This window comes from Pelobates fuscus, chromosome 12, assembly GCF_036172605.1.
Source record: "Pelobates fuscus isolate aPelFus1 chromosome 12, aPelFus1.pri, whole genome shotgun sequence".
In the NCBI taxonomy this organism is placed as follows: Eukaryota; Metazoa; Chordata; class Amphibia; order Anura; family Pelobatidae; genus Pelobates; species Pelobates fuscus.
The window spans coordinates 101,316,880-101,339,950 of record NC_086328.1 but is presented as its reverse complement, the minus strand read 5'-3'; the positions used below and the strand labels follow the sequence as shown (position 1 = coordinate 101,339,950).

General features: G+C 40.4%; 1 protein-coding gene across 6 annotated transcripts in view; it reads right to left on the bottom strand.

The window, feature by feature from the left end:
- Positions 1–23,071, bottom strand: part of PLEKHA7 (pleckstrin homology domain containing A7) — a 171,877-nt gene that overhangs the window by 111,007 nt on the left and 37,799 nt on the right. The window contains exon 1 of one of the 6 annotated variants that reach the window (XM_063438283.1): positions 16,664–16,913. The exons of 4 other annotated variants lie outside the window; for them this stretch is intronic. In XM_063438283.1, the coding sequence (XP_063294353.1) occupies positions 16,664–16,701 (38 nt within the window). In that variant the 5' untranslated portion in view covers positions 16,702–16,913. Of the gene's footprint in view, positions 1–1,283; positions 1,615–16,663; positions 16,914–23,071 lie in introns of those variants that run through there. One more of the 6 variants, XM_063438282.1, reaches the window with a different exon arrangement.

Genomic DNA, 23,071 nt, shown 5'->3' with positions numbered 1-23,071 from the left:
TTAATTACAGCGTACTCTGCTGTGAACTGGCTGTTTTATTTACCTTTTAGTAAAGACTATGCATTTACTCAATGCACCCACACTTCAGACATCCAATAACTTACACACACATTGTGCCCCTCAACATTACTGTGTGCACATACATAGCATGGCAGAAAGCTTTTACGCAAACACATAGAGCTGCCGAATGCACACGCATATCACGATCTTAGTCTATCGGGAACACATGCATATCACGCCAAAATGCTGCTGGCACTCACATGCCTAGCATGCCAAAATGCAATCAGCTGCACACTAACAACGCACAAAAATGCCATCAGCATTCACATGCATAGCACAATAGACAACTATCAGCACATACTACAGAACGCCAAAATGCTATTGGGTCCATATGCACAGTCCCCCAGAACGTTACAGATCATTAAAGTCTACCAACTGTACAGGTGGAGAGTGAATAAATGGTATTGGTTTTGCACATGGGTATGGTAACAGATATGATAAAATTATAATGGGTGCTGCCAATAGATACATGTGTGGTGTTACAGTACCAATTTCTCTTTCTGGATGCTGTGCTGTGATTATATATAGCTTGGAATTTTCCTGATAATGAGATTCCATGAGATTTCTTAGCATTTGGCCCCTAATCTTATTACAGGCCCAGTTTGCATTCATTTCACCATGCTGGCATCAGAACAACGTAAACATGGAAAATTCACACTGTGGCAGGTTTCCACACATCCATAAACTGCTATAATACTGTAAACAGCCACCTCCAAACAGGCATCCAGAACATTTCAGCCCTTGCACGATCAGGAAAAAAATTATTGCATTACCCCTTCTCTTGGAAGTTGGGTCATTTCAATGCCAATACAGGGTGCACTGCAGACTTTTTATGCCACCTACACTGCAAAGATTGCTCTACAATGCGAATGATTTACAATGTGTTACAGAATTACACAAGGCAAGGAAATGGAATCTTCAAACCGGTTCTGCAGCCACGATTCACTTATGTGTCAATCGCACAGTAAGAATTCGCTGGAGGTTACACATGAAAACAAATGGCACACAACACAAGCAAAGGTTCTCCCTCATGGCACTGCAAGGCTTACAGGAACTTGATTGACTCCATTAACTGTTTGTGAGTCGGACACGGTTAGATATAGGGGAGGGGGTGATTTGGGCTCACATGCAGTGAAAGAGTTGGCCACTTGTTTGAATTGCAGCACAGTGCAGTGAAACCAAACAGTCAGAATACACAATGACCGAGCACAGCGTGTACACACCTGCCAGACACCTTGTACACAGAATAGTCCATACGAGGGAGGGAGCTTGAATTTCCTGGCTGCCACATTGTCTTCCACTTTCTAAAACATCCCAGTATATCCCATGAGTGTCAGACTGGTCCCCAGCAGAGACGGACAAGCAGACGCTGCGCAGAGCCAAAAACCTTGCTCACTTAGACTGATGTTTCAGATCATAAAGGCATAAAAATGCTTCATCTTTCCAAGCAGGGTCCAAAATCCTACAGCCAACACCCTGTGACATCACAGCCAGCCACATACCAACGACAACCTACAGTCGCTTGATGCTTAGTGACAGAGGTGAGCTGTGCCTGTTCTTTTAGAGAGCACACGGCTGCCTGTGTGTGTGGGTGGGTGTGTGTGTGTGCCTTGTACTGGCAGTGAGCCAGCAGCAGCAGAACTTGTTACAATTCATGCAAATCGTTTCGATCTGCTAATGAAGACAGAGGCTGCAGGTGGAAGCGCTGTGCCGTGGAGTCCCCTCTGCAATGCTGACTGATCTGTGACCTTGAACACACTGGGACCGGGAAATTTTAGGATCGGAACCAGATGTCTTCTGTTCCTAAAATGACCACTTTCATCCACAAATGTCACCCTGTAGACTGGCGCATAATGACCAGACTGATAAGGGAATACAGGGGTAACAAAATTAAAAATAAACAAACAACAAAAAACAGATTATTTAACCACGGGCATGAACTGGTGAAGCTTAACCCTTTCATAGTCTTAGGGGAGAGCTACATATCATAATGCAAAATGTTGCCCTGACAATAGCAGCTTGAAACATTGAGCATGTGATCATTTTAAAATTCGTTTTCTTATAAACCAAGGCATAGTCTCAATATAGCACATTTTATATAATATCCAGTGTCTGTCTCAGCGCAATGCAGCACGCCTCGCTCTCACAGCAAGTGTCTCTTTTAGAGCAATACTCTACATCTCCGTCAGTGCAATAATGCACACTGGTACAGCTGAGACCTCAGTGAAAAAGTAATGTGTCCCATCCAATCTACGGCAAGTAATGTGATCAAATTCTATGGGTTATTCATTAACGTGAGGGCTACACAGTGTTCCGGCCTACATGTTAAACAGAGATAAACAAACACAGACAGCAAGAAAAAGTACATTTATTAAAACAGTGAATTGACAAGTGGATTCAAATTATGTTAAAAAAAAAATTAAAAAAAAAATAGCCCAATGGGGGAGTTGGGTACAGCGGATAACCATGTGATGCAGGGGTGGTTCAGTAACAGATACAAGAGTTTGGTACAGTGAATAACAATGTGATGCTTGGGTGGGTTTAGTAACAAATACAAAAGTTGGATACAGTGCATAACAAGGTTGGATTTGGATTGAATAACAGGTACAGGGGTTGGCTAGCAAGGAAGGATGGGAGTAATGCATATATCTTCCATTACCCCAGCCTGAAAGGGTCCAAGTTGCCCTAATATCCCATTTCTGGGAACACCAAGGAAAATCCATAACACACACAATAAAGGAACTTGCTTTGCACAAGAAAAATGCATGCCATTCCTGCTGACTGAGAATGCTTTCCTTAACCAGAGGGCTGCCCATGTGCCGAAACCTCTAGAAGCATTGGCAACGGCTGCCTCACTTGCAATGCTCCCTGCATTAGTAATGAGTAATAGTCAGGTTCCCATTCTGGCCTGGCCTCGTACATCCAGCTTTGGTTCCCAAACTTTTTAGATTCAAGGCGCCCTTAATATTTCCATACTTTTTCCTAGGCACTCCAAGTTAAAATGTATATTTGTACAGCGCTGCGGGATTTTTCTGGCGCTATAGTGTAATTTACAGTATTGGTGTTTGAGGGGTGCTTGTATATAGTTTTAGTGGTTTAATACAGGGGTGTGTGTTTGTATGCAATATTTGTGTTAGATTGCAGGAGTGTGTTTGTATGTTGTGCGGTTTGACTGCTTGGATGTATGCACATACAGTACCACATACATATTTACACAGATATAGATGCACATTAATACACATACATATAAATACACCGACACATACACACAAACTCAGACAATGACACACACACCCCGACACATACACCTACACCCACCTTGACACACACAAACATTGATACATGCACACACCATGAAACATATACACACTGACAAAACCACACACCCTGACACACAGATACACATACACAGATGTGTGCGCACACAGACACTCACTGACACAGAAGCACACTGACATATATATATATATATATATATATATAAACACACACAGAGATGCGCACTCTGAGACACACACTCACTGACAAACAGGCCCTTACTGGCCATCGGGCAAACCGGGCAAATGCCGGTGGGCCACGATGGCCATGGGCCGAGGCCGCGGAGATCCAGCTGGTCTATGCAGGGCCGGCGCTATCCGCTGTTGCATGAAGGACCGGTGGGGAGATCAAAGATCTCCCTCACCGGCCCACATGCTGTCAAATGCGGCCGCCGGCAGGGAGAGACGGAGGGAGACAGCCAGCCTGGAGAGAGGACCCGGCGGAGCTCTAACTTGCAGCTCCGCCGGGTTTCTCTCGCGAGATCCGGGCCGTTGCCATGGCAACCGGCCAGGTCTCGCGAGAGTGAACTCTAGCCCCACAGGCTAGAGTTCACTTACCACGAGGACCACCCTTCCAGGCTACAGGTAAGAAGGGAAGGGGGATATAATCTATTTATTTTTATAATAAAAATAATGTAAAAAAAAACAACATCAATATTGTCATTTACCCAATACACAATCCTTGCAAACACACACATCACCCTCACCCAGCACCCTAACATACTCACACAGCACCCTAACATACTCACACAGCACCCTAACATACCGTGAGTATCCCAATTATGGAAACCCCTGAGACAAGTTTCAAGCAAACACAACGCAAGCATGTTATTAAATTTGCTTGCGCTGTGCAGAACAAATACAGGGGCCCTTTTCTCATGCCCTGGAAGAGCATTGAACCAACATGCTCACTTCGAGATGGGGCGTGCTTGTCATTGGGGATGACAAAACACACCCTATCTGGCCCTGCCACTTTTTCAGTGGGCCGCTGTGAATAAAAAATGCCCGGGACGAATTTTTTCCCCAGTCCGGCCCTGCTGACAAATATACAAAAAGTGTGTGTGTGTCTCCCTCTCTCTCTCTCTCTCCAGCCATCCTCCTGTTAGCTTACCTTGTGTATCCAGGAAGGGGGCTTGAAATTCTGGTCCTGCTGTGATTGAGGGGTCAGGAGCAGCTCCTGGAGTGCTCCGCTCCCTCCCACGCCATCTATCTGCACGAAGCTGGGAGGAAGTGACAGGCTGTCACTTCTTCCCTGCCGGCAGACACTACAGGGGCCCGGTCGCGGTCCTAAAGGGCCATGGCACCCGACCAGGCCCCTGTTATATACAATTTTTCCTGATCTGTGTTTTTTTGGTTTTTTTTTTGTTTGTTTTTTAAATATTGCTTCACAGGAGAAAATCTCTGTCAGACAAAGCATGGTTTCATTTAACACCTATTACCAGCAGAGCAGGAAATACTCTGTATCAGGGGAAGATCCCCAGCTGTTGGATCTTTCAACAGCAACTACAACCCTCATGTTTCTTTATCTAGGTTCCTAACCACCCCATACTTTATATTAAAGGAGCACTACTTCATCTTGATGCTGTACCTCAATGAAGTGGTCTGGGTGCCATGTCCCTCTTGTTTAAACCCTGCCATGTAAAACATTGCTTTTCTGCAGGAACTGCAATATTTTTATTGCAGGGTTTAAATGCCTCATGCCTGCCACTAGAGGCTCTTCCACAGAAATAGCAGAGTAAAACCAGCCGTGGAAAGAGCAGCGTGGGATAATATACCTTTAGAATACTTGAGGGTGATGGGTCCACCTGAACAGTGACTAGGATACTATATTATTATTATTATGGATACTAAAACCCCCGGGAACCGAGGTTGTGCAGAGTCCTGTGGGCAGCTGGGATCTCCCTTACGGATACTATAGCTCGCCTACATCAAGGTTGTGCAGTCCTGATGACTGCTGGGATCTCCCTTGCGGATACTATAGCCCACCTACATCAAGCCTGCACTTAGTTCTGAAGGCAGCTGGGTTCTCTTATACAGATACTATAGCCCGCCTACACCAGGGCTGTGTTGATTTCTGAAGGTAGCTGGCTTCTCCTGTATGGATACTATACTCTGAATACACAGAGACGGTGTCCTATTTACTTTGTGGGTACCACATGTTGAACTGTATATTTTTTCTTTATTTTTTTCATTTTCTTTATTTTTGGTTTTAGTGACTTTTAGGTTTATTCAATAAACTTGACAAGGTTGTCTTCTGATACTCGGAGTGATGCCCGGAGTGGGTGGCACGGAGGAATAAAGGGACGCCTGTCACCAGCATGATGTGTTTGTTGATGTCAGACACCCTATATGTTCTAAATTGACATTAACCAGCAACTCTTGGGCTGCCAAATGATGACTTAATGGCGCTTCATAGCTACATGCTGCTCATACTGGATCCATCCACCATGACCACGTCAAATCACTGCAGTAGTCATGGTGCTTGAAGTAACGCTTTAAAATATTAAAGCTTAATGGAATGTGGGAAATGTCTTAAGTGCTATACAGATTCAGAAGACTCATTAAGGCTTATTAATTGCCATTTGCTTTGAAGAGTTGTGCTTGAGTAGGAGGATGTTAAATGCCGGAAATTATCTAACATTCTGTTATAATCTAAAATCTTTCCACATTATATTTCTGAAGTTTACAAAATTTACAGGACCAGAAATCTTTTTTTCTGTACTTTTCCCTGATCGGAGTAGAGTCGTTGAATGTGAAGTCAGGTCTGAAATGTGGATGCAGGGAAGAGTCTGTAAAATTAACGGTCGCTGAAAAGGGGCTTTTTGGGGGGGTTGTTAGCATTACATATTAGGGTCATCGTTACATTTTTCCTCTGCTTAAGAACACACTCTGGACCCCTAAAGCAGTTTAGTTTCTTGAAGTATGTGTAGAGTGTGTTCTCTTTTTTTTTTTTTTTTTTTTTTTTTTAGAATAGAAAGCCCAGATAAGACTTTGCCAAAAAAAATCTGAAAAAAAGCCAGCCCAGTTCTAGAACAGCATTCTTTGGACAGATCAACCTGTACCAGAATGATGGGAAGAAAAAAGTATGGAGAAGGTTTGGAACGGCTCATGATCCGAAGCATATCGCATCACCTGTAAAACATAGTCCAGGTGGTGTGGGCATGTATGGCTTCCAATGGACTGGGCCACTAATGATTATTGAGGACGTGGCAGAAGACAGATGCAGTCAGATAAATTCTGAACTGTAGAGGGATGTAGTGTCTTTTCAGATTCAGCGAAGTTGATTGGACGGTGCTTTACTTTACAGATGGACAATGGGCCAAAACATACGGCGAAATCAACCAAGGAATTTTTTTATTTTTTTTTTAAAGGCAAGGAAGTAGAGTATTTTGCAATGGTAAAGTCACCTGATCTCAACCCAAACGAACATGCATTTCACTTGCTGAAAAGAACTCTTAATGCAGAAAGATCTACAAAAAAACTAACCAAAAAAAACAAAAAAAAAACAAATGAAGACCGCTTCAGTAAAGGTTTGGCAAAGCATCGCACAAGGAGGATAACCCAGCGTTTGTTAAGTCCATGCATTCCAGACATCAAGCAGTCGTTTAAGTTTTATGGCTATCGAGAAGGTAGAGACCAATTGGAGGGGAGGTGATCTGGAAAAAAGTTTAGACCAAAAAGAAGCTAAATGGATCTTTACTCTGAACTCCCTAGTACCCAACGGTCTTAATGTTGACTTCGAGCTTAATGCTTTTTTATAAAAAAAATTTTTTCATGATATTCTATAATCTGATTATTTATATCTGATCATTTATATTACTATTTCTATTGTTCTTTTTCTCTTTTAGATGACTATTTCCTTTCATCCTGCTCTTCTATTTAGTTTTATCCAATTTTAGGTATATTTGCTATTTTAATATATCCTGTTTTTAGCTCTAACTCTAGTCTTGGTAGATATGTTCCCATTTTAGAGGGTTTTGATAACACTTTATTCTCCCTTTAGCATGTATCTCTTCCCATGGAGAGTGTCCCATAATAATCCATTAAGTGTCTATTATCTATTCTATTTCATCTCATTTTTCTATTTCTATCTCTATATTTATTTTTATTTATTTTTATTCTTATTCTTATTTCTATTTTTATTTTGAATGACCTTATATGTGCCGAGTATATTCTTTGAGTTAAGGGTGCCGGTTGGTCATTCAGTTATTACATTGTTGCTATTGTGATGGTCTCAGTCTAATGAGTTTAATAGCTCTAATCAGTACCTCCTAAGTGTGTGTATTTCTTAACCAGCCAATTTTCTCCCGATATTTGTCCTTTTAATATGGTCTTTGTAATATGGTCTTTCTAATATGGTCTTTGTAATATGGTCTGTCTAAATTAATATTATCATAATATGTATGTTATATTCCATTTATTAAGTTTGATGTTCCCCAAAAGGTATGCTTAATTATTATTATTATAATATGAATGTTATTTTCATTCTGTTTAATTAGAGAAGAAGTGAAGATAAGTATTAAGTTCCGATCTAGGTCCTTTTGATGTTATTCTCCTGAGCCACAGGGATGTGTTACATTGCACTATTATATTTATATGTGATTTACACCTAGTGATAAAATGACATATATCGCATCCCTGCACGGTTTATGGCTTATTATAAGCTGATCATGTATTTTTGATTTCTATTCTTATTTATTTATGCCTACTACTTTTTATTTTATTTTATGTCATATTTAAATTTAAATTTCTTTATTTCTTTATTTCATCTATGTATGTTTTTTTCCGCATTTGATTGAAATGTCTTATTTGCAAATTGCTAATTACTGGTTTGTAGATATATATACTGGTATTAAGCAAGGTACTGATATGCCTCTGATGAAATTGGGCAATACCCTTTGAAACGCGTAAGGCTACAATCCACATTGGAAAGTTTTGAGAACTAAGGCCTGTTTGGAGAAAGCATCTGTTGGCTATCTACTGTTTCTGCCTGACATCACCGAGATGGCTCACCCATCGATGTGAGGTCGGAGGTGGACTAACCAAGACTGCGGACGCCGTCCTCACCGGTTGCTGCAACATCCACTTGGTAGAAGACGAATATCATCCACAGCCATCCAGCATCATCGGTCAGGTTATTTAGTCAATTTTGCTTTCTCCTTTTTTGGAGCAGTTCTATAATATTTTATTCACCTATATTTAGATGATTTACCTTTTTATTAATTAAATAAAATAACACTATTTTTCACCTACAAGTTTTTATCTTTTATTGGCATCACACGGATTATACACGGATCCTGTCACGACTTTAACACAGTATATTTTTTATCTTTGATTGCTACAGCCACAATTATCACTCTCAGGCTGTCAGCCCAGATTTTTTTCGGTGAGAGACTAAGCATTTTGGCTGTTAGTCAGCAATACTAATTAGCCCTTATTTTATTTCCATTTCCATTTTTATGTTTTGGTTTATTTACTGACATTTTGGATCTATTTTTTCGAACTATCACTAATTTTCTACTTTTGCACTCGATCTTTCTTGTATTGAAAGTATATAAATTCATAAATACCCCAGTTGATCTTGCTATTTCACCCAGCAGATCAAAGGTGGTTTATGATACACACTCTAAAAGACTGGTATATATTATTCATCCAATTTGGGACTTATATATTTATACTTGGACTATTTGCTGCTATGAAACATAATGCTGTGATTTTATACTGAGTATAACTTTGTCTGCCTGAGTACACACATTTGCATTTTAAGAATTTCCTCATTTTTAGAAATTTGAATTTTATTGTGTAACTATAAGGCATTCTCTTCTTTTTATTGTAAAAGCTCCTGGATAAATTGTATCTTTTCTACGTTAATCCTTGGGATTTGGTGAAACCCCACTCACTCCAGTTTTCGAGCTTCCACTTATTACTCTGTCTTGTTCCCTCTTATTTTCTGATAGCCATTACTTTTGTCTTTCAGTTTTGTTTATTTATTATCAAGCAGTCATTGCCTACAAACGATTCTCAACAAAGTATTAAAAATTAACATTTTTGTTTTGGCACCGCTTCTATTCAACATATTTATAAATGATCTTGGAATAGGCATTGAAAGCCATGTATCATTGTTTGCAGATGACACAAGACTTTGTAAAGTAATAAAATGTGAGCAGGATATTGCTTTGTTGCAGAGGGATTTGGACAGATTGAGGGACTGGGCACTAAAATGGCAGATGAAATTTAACGTAGAGAAATGCAAAGTTATGCACTTTGGGGTCAAGAATGCACAAGCAACTTACACCCTAAATGGTAGTGAATTAGGGATAACCACACATAAGAAGGATTTGGGAATTGTTATAGACAACAAATTAGGCAGCAATATGTAATGTCAATCTGCAGTTGCTAAGGCCAGTAAAGTTTTGTCATGTATGAATAGCGGCATAAGTTCTTGGGATGAAAATATAATTTTGCCTATTTATAAATCGCTGTAAGAACACACCTTGAATATGCTGTGCAATTTTGGGCACCTGTTCTAAAGAAAGATATCATGGCACTAAAACAAGTGCAGAGACGAGCTACAAAATTGATAAAAGGAATGGAGCATTTTAGTTACGGAGAAAGGTTAAAAAAATGTATGTGACGAGACCAATCTCGCCACTTTGCATTGGAGGAGCCTGGTTGCCCGCCTGTTGCCTCTGGACTATGGCCCCATGTTAAAAAAAGTCTTCCTTTCGCCTGCAGAAAAGGCTTGTTCGTGCCTTTCTACCCGGCGGTCGGTAGATTCAATCTATCGACCTAACGCACGAATGACTGGACCACCTGGGAGCTGGAGTGTGTCGGCAATTTACCTCCCAGAAGCTGCGGTTAACCGCAGCTTAATTGACGAATACTGGGTGGCCTCTGTTCGTTTGCCGAACACGTGGCGGCAGCCATTTTAAAGTCCCGAACGGCCAGCGGTGTTCAGCACCCAAACTATGGAACTGGAAACGGACACTTATTTGCGCGAACACCGCTGAGCCGTCAGCCTCCTTGCTTCTATGGTCGGTCATTTAACCAGATGCCTGTTCATTCTGTAGTTTAAACCGTATGAACAGCATTTCCCCAGATAGCCATCCAGTGGAGTCTATTCGTATGGAGAACAGACTTTGTGAACACTTTAACTCTACGGCGATTGGACTGTGTGCATAGGATCGGAGCGCTATTCGGTACTTTTGTGCGCTCAGATCCCAGCTATCTGGGGATGGGTTACATGTATATATTTTATGTGACAAATGAAATATTATGTATTTTACTGTATTTTAGTGTTTTATTGTAACCATGTGGTTAATGGAGTTTTGCCTCTGTCCTTGGAGATAATTGGATTACTTCCCAATTATCTCCAGGATAGAGGGGAGGGATTGTAATGTACTGTGGGAGTGTTTTAACCCTGTATGCCTGTGATTGGTTATTTTACAATTTGTGTCCCAGTCTTCCATCTGGTCCCCTAGGGGAGTGTCCACCAGGTGGGAGACCTGCATAAATACCAGGCAGGTAGCCCACAATAAACAGACCACTGCTTGACCCTCAACACAGAGCTTTGTCTCGTTCTTGGTGGGGATTTACTGTATGCTGATAGAGACTGATTGCCAGGAGTGTAAGCCGCTTGGGTGCTTTTCCTGTTCGTCTGCTAGCAGCAATTCGTGAGGTTCCAGTTCGGGAGTTTGGAGTGCTATTTTGTATTCAGTTCGGGAGTTTGGTGTTCTGCAGTAGCTGTGCCTGTATCTCTGGAATGGAAGATCTACTAAACAGCTTTTAACCCCCTTTTATGCCTGGGGGTGCCATTACAATTTAAATCTCTTTAGTTTGGAAAAACCACGCCTGAGAGGGGATATGATCACATTATACAAATATATTCGGGGCCAGTACAAACCATTATCTGGAAATCTATTCATAAACAGGGCTATACATAGGACACAAGGTCACACATTTAGGCTGGAAGAAAGGAGATTTCATCTAAAGCAAAGAAAAGGTTTTTTTTACAGTAAGAGCAATAAGGATATGGAAGAGGTGGTTTTATCAGAGTCCATACAGATGTTTAACCCCTTAAGGACACATGACATGTCATGATTCCCTTTTATTCCAGAAATTTGGTCCTTAAGGGGTTAAACTGCAACTGGATAAATACTTGCAAAAAACATAACATACAGGGATATCATTTCGAATTAGTGGGGTAATGGCTGCTTGATCCAAGGAGACATCTGACTGCTAGTTTGGGGTCAAGAAGGATTTTTTCCCTAGTTTGTTTCAAAATTGGAAGCGCCTGAGACTGGGCTTTTTTCCTTCTTTTGGATCAACAGCAAAAACACATGTGAGGAAGGCGGAACTTGATGAACGCAAGTCTCTTTTCAGCTATGTAACATTTTATTTACGATTGTGTTAATTTTTCCAATTACATTTGCGGCTCTGAGATAAGGGGACTGTATGAAAAAGTTTGCAATTCCTAAACTTTCATACAGTATTTTTGATCAACCCCTTAAATTGAAGCTGAAAGTGTGCACTTCAATTGCATGTTGGATTAATTTCAAATCCATTGTGGTGGCGTACAGAGCCAAAATGATGAAAATTGTATTCGTGTCCAAATATTTCCGGACCCAACTGTATACGCAGGCTCCCAGTGTCAGTGGAGGCTCCACCATGACAGGTATTACAGATAGATATTCAGCAGGATGAGCCTTTTCCACCCAATAAAAGCTAAAAACAGCATGGGGTCTTGTTAGGGTACAGACCAGCATTAAGCACTATAGGACATAGAATTAGACAAATCTTACAAAATGATTATTTTACAATGATACATGTCTGTCATGGAGTTATGAACCAAGTTGCTACAATAGCATTATATACACTACTGCATTAAGATCTCTCGAAAAAGATGGTAAATATTTACTGATACGGCTATTTATTTCCTGGATATTACCATTTGTATGTAAAGAAAGCTGCTGTGATAGGGATACATTTAGTTATGCATGTATACATGAAGACCTGATAAGCAAGCAATGATTTGTGTTGCACAGCCCTATAGCACTGGAACCACAAAACTTTAACAATCAGGATTCCTGCTGCATGCCAGCCACACAGGGTGTGAATGCGATTACCAATGTAGGAACGGGTACATGTTTAAGGTTCTAAATCCCATGGTTTGACATTAGAGAAATGTACAGGAGTATTTGCAATGCTCTTAGAAAATGAATTATTATTTAATTCTTCCTTAAGCTTGCACGCTACAAAACAAATCTTGTTTCTTCAGCTTAAAAATGTGAGATGTTTCATCGTTTAATCTTTTCCATTATATTGCTAATCTCTTCTATCAAGCAAATCTATGCCTCCCGGTCTCAGGGTGCAATCGTAGAGCAGACAGATCATTAAAGCTCATTAAAAATAATGACATTTGCTTGCAGGATGTAAAGGACCCATCTGGTCGCAGACTCTTCCATATTCCATGACAGAATTTGGCATAAAGATGTGCACATAGTTTGAACTTCATCAATACCAACGATGTAAATTGCATTGCAGTTACTGCACACTGAGCTCACAGGATCAGCATGATGAAAATGGCATTATAGGCACCCAAACAACTTCTTCTCAATTATGTATTTCAATGAAGGGTTTTGGGTTCCATGTCCTTTGTGATAGAATACCCATTTTCTTAGTTCTGATGAATAACGCCATTGTACCAGTTCCTGTAGCTCTGATTGTACCCATTCCAGTAGTTATGATGAGTACCGCTGTTGTATCCGTTCCATTAGCTATGATGGGTAACACAGTTGCATCCGTTCCTATAGCTATGAGGGGCAACACCATTGTACCCTTTCCTATAGATATGATGGCCAACACAGTTGTATCCGTTCCTAGCGGTTCTTAAAGAAGGTAACAAAGCAACACCCACTGCAGGAGCTATGACCAATGGTGACTAATTGTTGGCAAGTATGGCAAGCTAACACTGCCCCATTCAACACATGAGGAAAGCTTCCTTAAGAGCTTCAAGAAATTGTGTTTTTTTTGGCAAGTACTTGAATCTTATGTTAATTCTTTGCAGAGTAAAGGGAGTCTGACATTTTCATGATTAGTGTTTCTGCATTAAGCTTCAAATTGATCCTTCGTTAACTGAAGTGAGCCACAGAACCAAGGAAATCATTCACCAGGCCTGGATCACATCGTATAAGTCGCTCCCATCTCTGTTATTTCACTACCTAGTAATTAACTTTTATACATACTGTAATTAAGAACAAAGCGAACAATGCAACTTAATTAGATTCCAATTACATTTGTCTTGCCTCCAGGCGTGGAAAGTGTCGCTTTCAGAGACACACAAAAGCCATCATATACCAGCTTTTGAGGGCCGAATAGGTGAGCTTACCCATGGAGCACAGGAACCAGGGGGCGTTGGCTCCCCCATATTTGCAAGGAGGATGTAATTCAGCTCAAAGTTAAAATTATTTTATCACTCTGTGACCCCCTCACCGAACCGTAACTTTGAAATGAGCTTGTAATATGCACAGATCACAATCAGCGAGCAGGAATACCAGACCAGAAGGAGCTTTTACAGTGATCTACAGATTACCTGCTCTAGCTAAGGGAGTGAGGGAGGGGGGAGGAGGGGTTATTTAACATTAAGGTGGCTGTGGCACCAAATAAAAACTTTCTATGATTTGCTTCTATACAGCTCTCTGTGTCAGAGTTTCTTTATTTAATCCATGATTGCTCTATTTTTTATAAAAGAAATATATGGATTGGGGAAAGCATTGGATTGGCTAAAATCAGCAAGGGGCAGGACCAAATGCCGTTTTGCCCGATCAGCACCTCCTCATAGAGATGCACGGAATCAATGCATCTCCATGAGGAAAATTCAGCGCCCCCATGCAGAGCGTGGAGATGCTGAATGGCAATGCTGAGCCAGGAAGCACCTCCAGTGGCCATCTGAGGAGTGGCCACTTAGAGGTGTCCCTAGGGGCAATGTAAACAGAACACACCACAACAGGGCCCCTTTAACTAAAAGACCCTCTAATATGTGATCTAAACTTCCCTTTACACTAAATAACACTAGGACCATAAACATCATTTAAGCATGGGATCCTCAAATTGTGGCCCTCCAGATGTTGCTGAACTACAACTCCCATGATTCTTTGAATTACATAGATAGCCAGAGAATTATGGGAGTTGTAGTTCAGCAGCATCTGGGGGGGCCGGAGTTTGAGGACCCCTGATTTAAGCCAACTCTCCAATGGTTCTTTGCATCGAATATTCAACCCCTCACAACAGCCATTTAAAACTCCACATACAAACTTACACACATATATAATGTTGCCAAGATAATTTTATGCATGCATACATGAAGATTTGACCTTGCAGACATGAAGGGCACTCTGAGCATCATCGGAATTGTAGTACAGGCCAAATGTAGCTTTTGCAAGATGTGCCTGCTGGGCAGCTGTTACGAATAGGGCACTATCCCACATTAACACTGCAGGCGACAGGTTTCAGGCCATGCATCTGATGGTGTTTATCTTCTAACACCGACAGTTAACAGTCTGCTTTAAACATGCACTTTTTCCTGTATTTTTTACATTGTACAAAACCCTGATCAGCCAACGGGAGATTAAAGGGCTACGCATATTCCCATAAATGCTGATTACAGGAATTTTATCACTTAACGAGAAGGTCGGGGGCCTTTAGTGAAGTGTCTGTAAAGTGATATTGCTGTAGCTGTGAGTTAACTGACGGTTTTCTGATAACAAAAGGGTCTTAAAAATAGGCTTTCCATATTAAGAGTTGACATGTTCCTTTGGCTGATATACTCTCAGGGCAGCCACTGTTTGAGTGGTGTAAATATGGCAAGGCTGAAGGTCAAACGAAGGACTTAACAAAATACCAGAGATAATTAATGAATCATAAATCACACACTGTAAAAAAGGTCATGGGCCAGCATATAGTTAGGGAGCCCATCTTGGGGTCGAGAACCCATACTCATGAACCTTTAAATAAGACTTTGAAGCAAACCATGTTTTCAAAAATGAAATCCTCAAATTTAATCCCAGTAGGGCTTTTAAGATTTGAGACGTTGCAATTTGACTCTTGTTGGATAGTCTGTGGCTCCAGGGGAACATATGTCCGTCTATGGTAACCCTTGAAATTCATAATTTTGGAAAAATGTTACACGATCTCTCAGTTATTTCAAACTACAATCCCTTTATACCCCATCAATTAGCCTAATCTCTAAACATTTGGACCTTAATAGGGTGCAAAATAAAAATTGTTGGCTAAAACTGGCTTATCTCTACAAGAAATGTGGGATGTAGCGCAGGTCTCTACTTTGGTGATCGTTATAAAGAAGACTGAAAACGCGGGTGAGATGGATAAACTGATTGTCTTTGTCCATGATAAATCAGTATTCTCAAAATAAGGGATACTTTCATTTGACAACACAATCCCCACCTCAGTATTTCCTCTTGCATTATAGTCTACTTTTTTCTCAATTTTCCACACGTTAACTACTTTATCATCTCCTCTGTCAGTGTCTTTTTCTTTTATTTCCTTCTGGTAAGCCCTACTTTATTCCTCTACCGGACTCCTAGTTCCTTACAGAGACATTTGCTTTTGGCTTGTTTGGTTTAGTATTATGCATTGCCAGCATTACGGGAGATCTTGTCCACAACACCTGAAGTGCTGAAGCTTGCCTACAACTCTTATTTATTATTTACAGCCTTCTATTTGCCTGGTCCTTGCACTAGAACAAGACATTAAGCTCACAAATCTTTATTGGTGAACACTAAGAAGGACTGATTTGGCTTATTTACAGTGGCAGAGTATACAGTCAAGTTAAAAATGCACCACGTTTTCAAGACAGCGGTTTGTGTAAAGCAATGTGAGGAATCGGGTTAGCATTTAAGTGCTCTGCTAAATGTATTAGTTAAATTTAAATACTTAGAATATATTCAATACTCTGCGTCCTGGGCACCTTTAACTGGTCCTTGGGCTACCTGGTGGGGGAGGTTCAATAAGGTCTTTGCACAGGGTTCTGACAAGTATCCAACAAGTTGTGCTGATTATTTTGGGCGACTATTGGAAAAGCCCCAAAACCCCACTGTGCCAAAGAAAGGGTTAAGTCGGTGCCTAATTTAAACAAAAGTTATTAGAGACATGTGTCAAGACAGGTCAGGTTCTAGTCCACTGAAACCTTTAACATACAATTAATCTGCAGAGAAACGCACAACAAATTATCAACAGTAAAATAAATCTAAGAAAAGTACATCTCTTACCCAAGGGGTTCATTGACGGCCACCCTTTTATCTTCCATCTCAATAATTTCTCAGTTTAGCAATCAACATCTAATAGGATGTTCTGTGGCATAACGTTCTGTGGCATCCTCCAAAAATCTGAGAATGCTGTGAAAATCCGCTTTGGCATTTCTGGAGCCAGGATGTAACGTCTAAATTAGAATGCCCAGGAACATACAGGAATCACTTACTCTTCTAAACAGGGTCCAACAGGTTGATATACAACGGGTGAGAGATGCCAGTAGGTTTAACAGAGAGCCTAAAATATCTGAAGTGCTGCAGATAACATAACTTTCCTCAGACGGAGAGCAGGCGGGACTAGCAATGGTATCACAAAACAAACTCCTTTCTAAAGAATAGTAGAATATATATCTCATATTCTATATGGAATGTCACATCACCTTACTAAGTGTAACCCAGAACCATATAAACTTCCCTACATCAGTAATGTGCAAGTCATGAAAAATAAATAAATAGAAAGAGTGACTGGCACAAGTATCAAAAGTATTCTACAGGGAGATTGATTCATAGCACCAAACAGAACGAAAACACAAAAAGACTCCAGCTTGCTGAAATGGGGGTGTCCCAATGTCTATTTCATATAAAAAAAAAAAAAGGGACTTTTATATAACTGCATGGGAACACCCCCATTTTTTTAAGGTTACACACAAGGGCGTCCTCTTTCACTACGAGAAAACTATTATTCAAGTAAATAAAGACCATATTCCATATGTGCTTATACTGACCCTTTATGATGAAAATTTTTATTTCAAATTCAGCAACAATTACATTTAGGTAAACAAAAAATACTTCTCCACGAGCCATTACCCGACTTAATCATTCAGAAACAGGGGTTTCCTCTTACAAGAAGCATTTACATAAATGAATATTTGCGATACAAAACTTGAAGTGGTTGCAGGATACCTTACAGCTCTAGAAATACAGCACAATAATAACACAACTCTACAATTGTTTTCCAAAACAGCCTTAACAGTAAAGATTTCATTAACAGAAGCAAGTAAAACAAAAATGATTCTGCCAGGTATGGGAGGGCAGGAGGCAGGGGGGCAATTTGTGTACTTCAATGACATTACTAACAGTAAACATTTTTCATATAAAGCCAGAAATTTCATTTAACCATAGGGCACCCTTGGTGGTTATTGTTTGCGGAGATTTATGAGACCGCTGTCAGGATCAGAAATTCTGCAGACATTTTGAAATCATGGAAAGGTATATTCACATAGAACATACAGTGCTAAAAGGTTTCATTTTCTGTTAAAACAAACAATTGAGTTAAAATCAATTTGTAAAAATCACGAATTGAATACAGACAAAAAGCAGTCTCCACTGTATCACTTTCCAGTAGGCCAGCCCTTACAGGACTACAACTCCCAGAATTCCAGCCGAGCATCATAACCATTGCAGTTTATTGGAAACCTTCAGGACATTTCCTTGCAATAAGCAAATATTAAAATTTATTTTGTATTATGCTATATTTCTGGCGCCAACACCCACCCCTAATAAAGAAGAATGGTGTATTTCCAATAAATCATTGCTGTGCTGGTCAATTTCATTCTTACAGACACAATGCATTATTTTACATAAACATATGTGTCATACACACAGACAGCAACATACAAACATGCACACACTGCCATTTACACACATACCCTCATACAGAGAAGCAGAGATGAGTAAGCAGACAGACTGAACTGAGATGGCTGCAGGAGAAGAAGAATAGTGTTAGAAGCTAGATGACCAACTCCCTCTATATATTGCTCAAGTTCTCTGTCATTTTACTGCATTTTCCCCTGGAGGTGGAACATTGTTCTCAGCAGCAAATGTGCATATTTTACTAGTAATTCTTTATTTTTGTCCATAGCCAATGGTATTGCCATAACTCTGCATCATGTATCACAACACCACATTCCGGGACTGGAGCAATCAGACTAAGGATGAGACTCCACAAACCTCCTCGCTCGGGGGGGGGGGGGGGGGGGGAGGAGAAATAAAAAAAGAAAACAGCAGCTTTCTAATAGGAAATTATGGGAAGAAACTGATTATCCACTTACTCACTGAAGTCAACAGAGGAGGGGTGTTTAACTGTCGCTATCCTACAACCCCCATCATGTTTTGCTAGTTATAAGGGACATGATACAACAGCCGATGTTGTTATGTCAGTATCCATATAAAAATAATATATAAATTTATTTCTCATGTATCAACAAATTAATAAGTCTTTCAAAGCTTGTTTGTTTTTGGCAATTTAGTATTAGATTCTCTTTCTAATTAATGTAATTAATTAAGTATTGCTGATAAGCAGCATACTACTTCCAGCTGTTAAACTACTTGCTTAGGATACTGATTCCCAAGTGTATTTTATAATTGTGATTGTTTAAAGTTTGTTATATATATTGTAAAATTGATGTATGTATCAGCTTGACAAAGACCTTTTGGGGTTGAAACGTTGCTGTTGTGGTTCCTAAGAAAGTACCTGTCTTAAACTAAGGAGTGCCTGGACCTCTATTACTTTATTAATTTTTGGAAATCTGGTGTTTGATTCCGGTTAAGCAAGCACCCTGGCTCAGATTTATGGGAATGAGTGCAGTTCCACACACACTACTAAATGATACAACAGCCGAGCAGGTAAAGAGCCTGTCCTCAGTGTCTCTCCTCATAGGCGGAAACCCGACCATGACCAGCAGACAGAACTAGCCTTTTTATTCCTCTCCAAATAATCGTAACACATAAAATCAATCATTTACTGTTCATTCGCTTGCATTATTGTGTATCCGTTCGGTCGGTTCCTGCTTTGATAAGGATTAAAAGTCTCTTTTTAAACCTGTAGATATTCCACACTACCATCAGAAGTCCTACAGCTCAATACTTGTAACAAGCTTTAACGTCCCTGCATGTATTTTTTTTTTACACAGAAGGACTCTGAAATGTTGAAATTTCATGCCGAATTATTCAACATGAGAATTAGAGTCAAGTTGTGAATCCTGCTATAATCTGTGAAAGATTTCACTTAAGTAGATATCAAAGAAAACTGATATTGTAAAGCGCTACGGAATCTGTTGGCGCTATATAAATGGCAATAATAAATAAATAAATAAAATCAATACCGCCCTCAGACATCACATTCTAGTTAATATTTACAGGCTGGATCAGAAGGCAGGAAGCTGAGTCAGGAATAACAGGACAAGAGTAAGCACATTGCAAGGAGGACAAGAGCAAAGTGGCCTTTTTGCACACAGAATACTCAGAGCTGTGCTCCAGGGTTCTATCTTTATACAGAAGCCTTATTTGACAACATATTAGAAATCGCACGAGAAACAGATGTTCTAGGACAAGGAGTAAAATAAAAAGGGATTTTTTTTGTTTGCATGATTTCAAGAAAATTGTGAAAATAAACTAAATGCTATTGGCTGTGCTTCTGCATGAACCTGAGATGCCCTTTAAGGGTTCCCACATCTCTCCAAATAAACAAAATTTGAGGCCTCTAAGGAGAGAAGTTTAGAAAACAAACAAACATTCTATTGACGAGGAGAGAGAATCCAGTGATTTCTAATGGCGATGTACCGTATTTTTCGCTCCATAAAAGTGAGGGGAAATGTCTGTGCGTCTTATGGAGCGAATATGAAGCTTTACTTACCTGTCTGGTAGCGTGGGCCGGCTTCACAGCACGCACCGCGGTACAGGAACTTCAATCTCAGGTTCCGGCGGGACTGAAAGGAAGTGCGCACTCAGTCTGCACACTTCCTTTCAGTCCCGCCGGAAACCAGAACCTGAAATTGAAGTTCCAGTACCGCGGTGCGCGCTGTAAGGCCAGCCCACGCTACAAGACAGGTAAGTAATAATGGGACAAGGGGAGAGAGGGGGACAGTATGGGAGAGGAGAGAACACTATGGGGGGGGGGTGGAAGACTATGGGAGGGGGGGGAGAAGACTATGGGAGGGGGGGAGAAGACTTTGGGAGGGGAAGGGAGAAGACTATGGGAGAGAAGAGAAGACTATGGGAGAGAAGAGAAGACTATGGGAGAGGGGGGAGAAGAACACTATGGGAGAGGGGGGGGAAGAACACTATGGGAGAGGGGGGGGAAGAACACTATGGGAGAGGGGGGGAAGAACACTATGGGAGAGGGGGGGGGAAGAACACTATGGGAGAGGGGGGGGGGAGAACACTATGGGAGAGGGGGGGGAAGAACACTATGGGAGAGGGGGATGAACACTATGGGAGAGGGGGATGAACACTATGGGGGGGAGAACACTATGGGAGGGGGGGGGGAAGAACACTATGGGAGAGGGGGGGGGAAGAACACTATGGGAGAGGGGGGGGGAACACTATGGGAGGGGGGGGGAACACTATGGGAGGGGGGGGAACACTATGGGAGGGGGGGGGAAGAACACTATGGGAGAGGGGAGAAAAAAAATATTCTGAACAAACTGTCCCATAGTAAGAAACACTATGGGACAGTTTGTTCAGAAGATTTTTTTTTCTGGGTTTCTTCCTCTAAAAACTAGGTGCGTCTTCTGGTGTGGTGCGTCTTATGGAGCGAAAAATACGGTAACTTACACAGGGCTTGCATGAAACCTGTTAATGGTGTAATAAAGCAAAGTCAGTATAGGAAATCTATAGCAGCGGCACGTTATACACAGACAAATAACCAGATGATTAAAAGGTGGCTAAAAGGTCATACTGCCAAGATGTAAAGAAATATAGATCTTACTGGTCAATCATGCTTTCTGTATATCTCACTTGTTACAGCTTAGTGGAATTCTTAAATTCCCAACATTTTACTCTATGAAAGGCGAACACAGCGTTTCAGAAATGGAAATGGATATAATTAAAATAGCAGCACATGCAAGGCAAGATTTTAAAAACAGACACATTTATAAACAAATATGGACAACACACTGTGTACCTTTAAACATTAAAACACAGGCATTTCATTAATTTATTACACTTTCAACAAAAGATAAACTGAAACAGTAATATATGGTAGATGGAAAAGGATTCAATACTTACACATTCTGGGAAAAGCACATAAACTATATCACAGCCTTGTATTCTGAGCAATGATTTATCATAGGCCAGTCTGGATAAATCGTCACTACTACTGTAGTGCAAACATTGAACTTTAATATAGAACGCCAACAATAAAAAAATAAAATAGTGTGTTTCTAGAAATATAAACATGTTTCTTTAACTTTAGTATAAGCACAATTTGTTCTTAAAGAGCTATAGGATGAGATGAATTGCCCATTAATGCACTTTACAAATAATATTTTAAAGGAACACTATATCGTTCGCAATACAAACATGTATTCCTAATGATAGAGAGTTCTACTCCCTATGTAGTTTCAGTCCCCACCCTCCCCCCAGCCTTTGCAAACTCTCCCCTTCTAACCCCACCCAGACTTTCTGTAGCTGTCCAATCACAGATTTTCCAGTGCAGCTCAATGAGAAGTCTTTGCAAGGCAGGTACTCTGGGTAATTGCAGCCTATTGAGTTTAGCTTCACTGAGCTAAACAACCAGGAAGTAACAGGAACAAGTGGCTGATTGACAGCAAGGGGTCATAACAAGACTAATTTATAAAAAAAAAAAAAAAAGTGACAATATCTATTAAAATCTGCCCTTTTTGTAAAATTTAAAAAAAAAAAAAAAAAGACACCCTCTTCACACAAAGCAAAATAATGTGTTTTGGAGGTCTGGAGTTTCCCTTTAAGGGGTGATACTGAAATTTAGATAGTGCTTGATAATAAAGCCCCAGACACATGTGGAAAGCGCAAGTTGAAACCAAGTGCTAAAAAACAACAAATATTATTGCAGAGAAGTAAATAAGAAGATTCGCAGGCATGGACGGGAAGCAGGGTATGAAAGCAAAGTTATCTGTTTTTTGTGATCTCAGATCAATCTTGCCAATTGCCCAAAACAGGCTGGTGTGTTTAGCAGTGTAAAGAGTTTAAGGTGTTCATTAATCTGTGTGTAATGCAAGAGTAACATATTGTCATGTAAAGCACCTCTCCCCATACAAAGCCCACCCATAGAAATTTATAAATAGGAGAGGAAAGGTATGGAACAGTTTAACCATTAAGACCATAATCTAGACAGCAGAACATTTGTCTCCTGTTTTAAAATTAGGTCAGAATACTGGGCAATACTTGGGATACTTTGGTGGAAACATTTGGTCTGATGGTGTGAAAAAAATATATCTAAATTTCTTTGCTTTGCTAGGCTAAGAGGATTGCAGGCAGTTTCAAAATATTTAATTTGTGCGTGCATCAGTTACATAGGCTGAAAAGAGACATGTGTCCATCAAGTTCAGCCTTCCTCACATGTGTTTTTTGCTATTGATCCAAAAGAAGGCAAAAAAAATAAATAAAAAA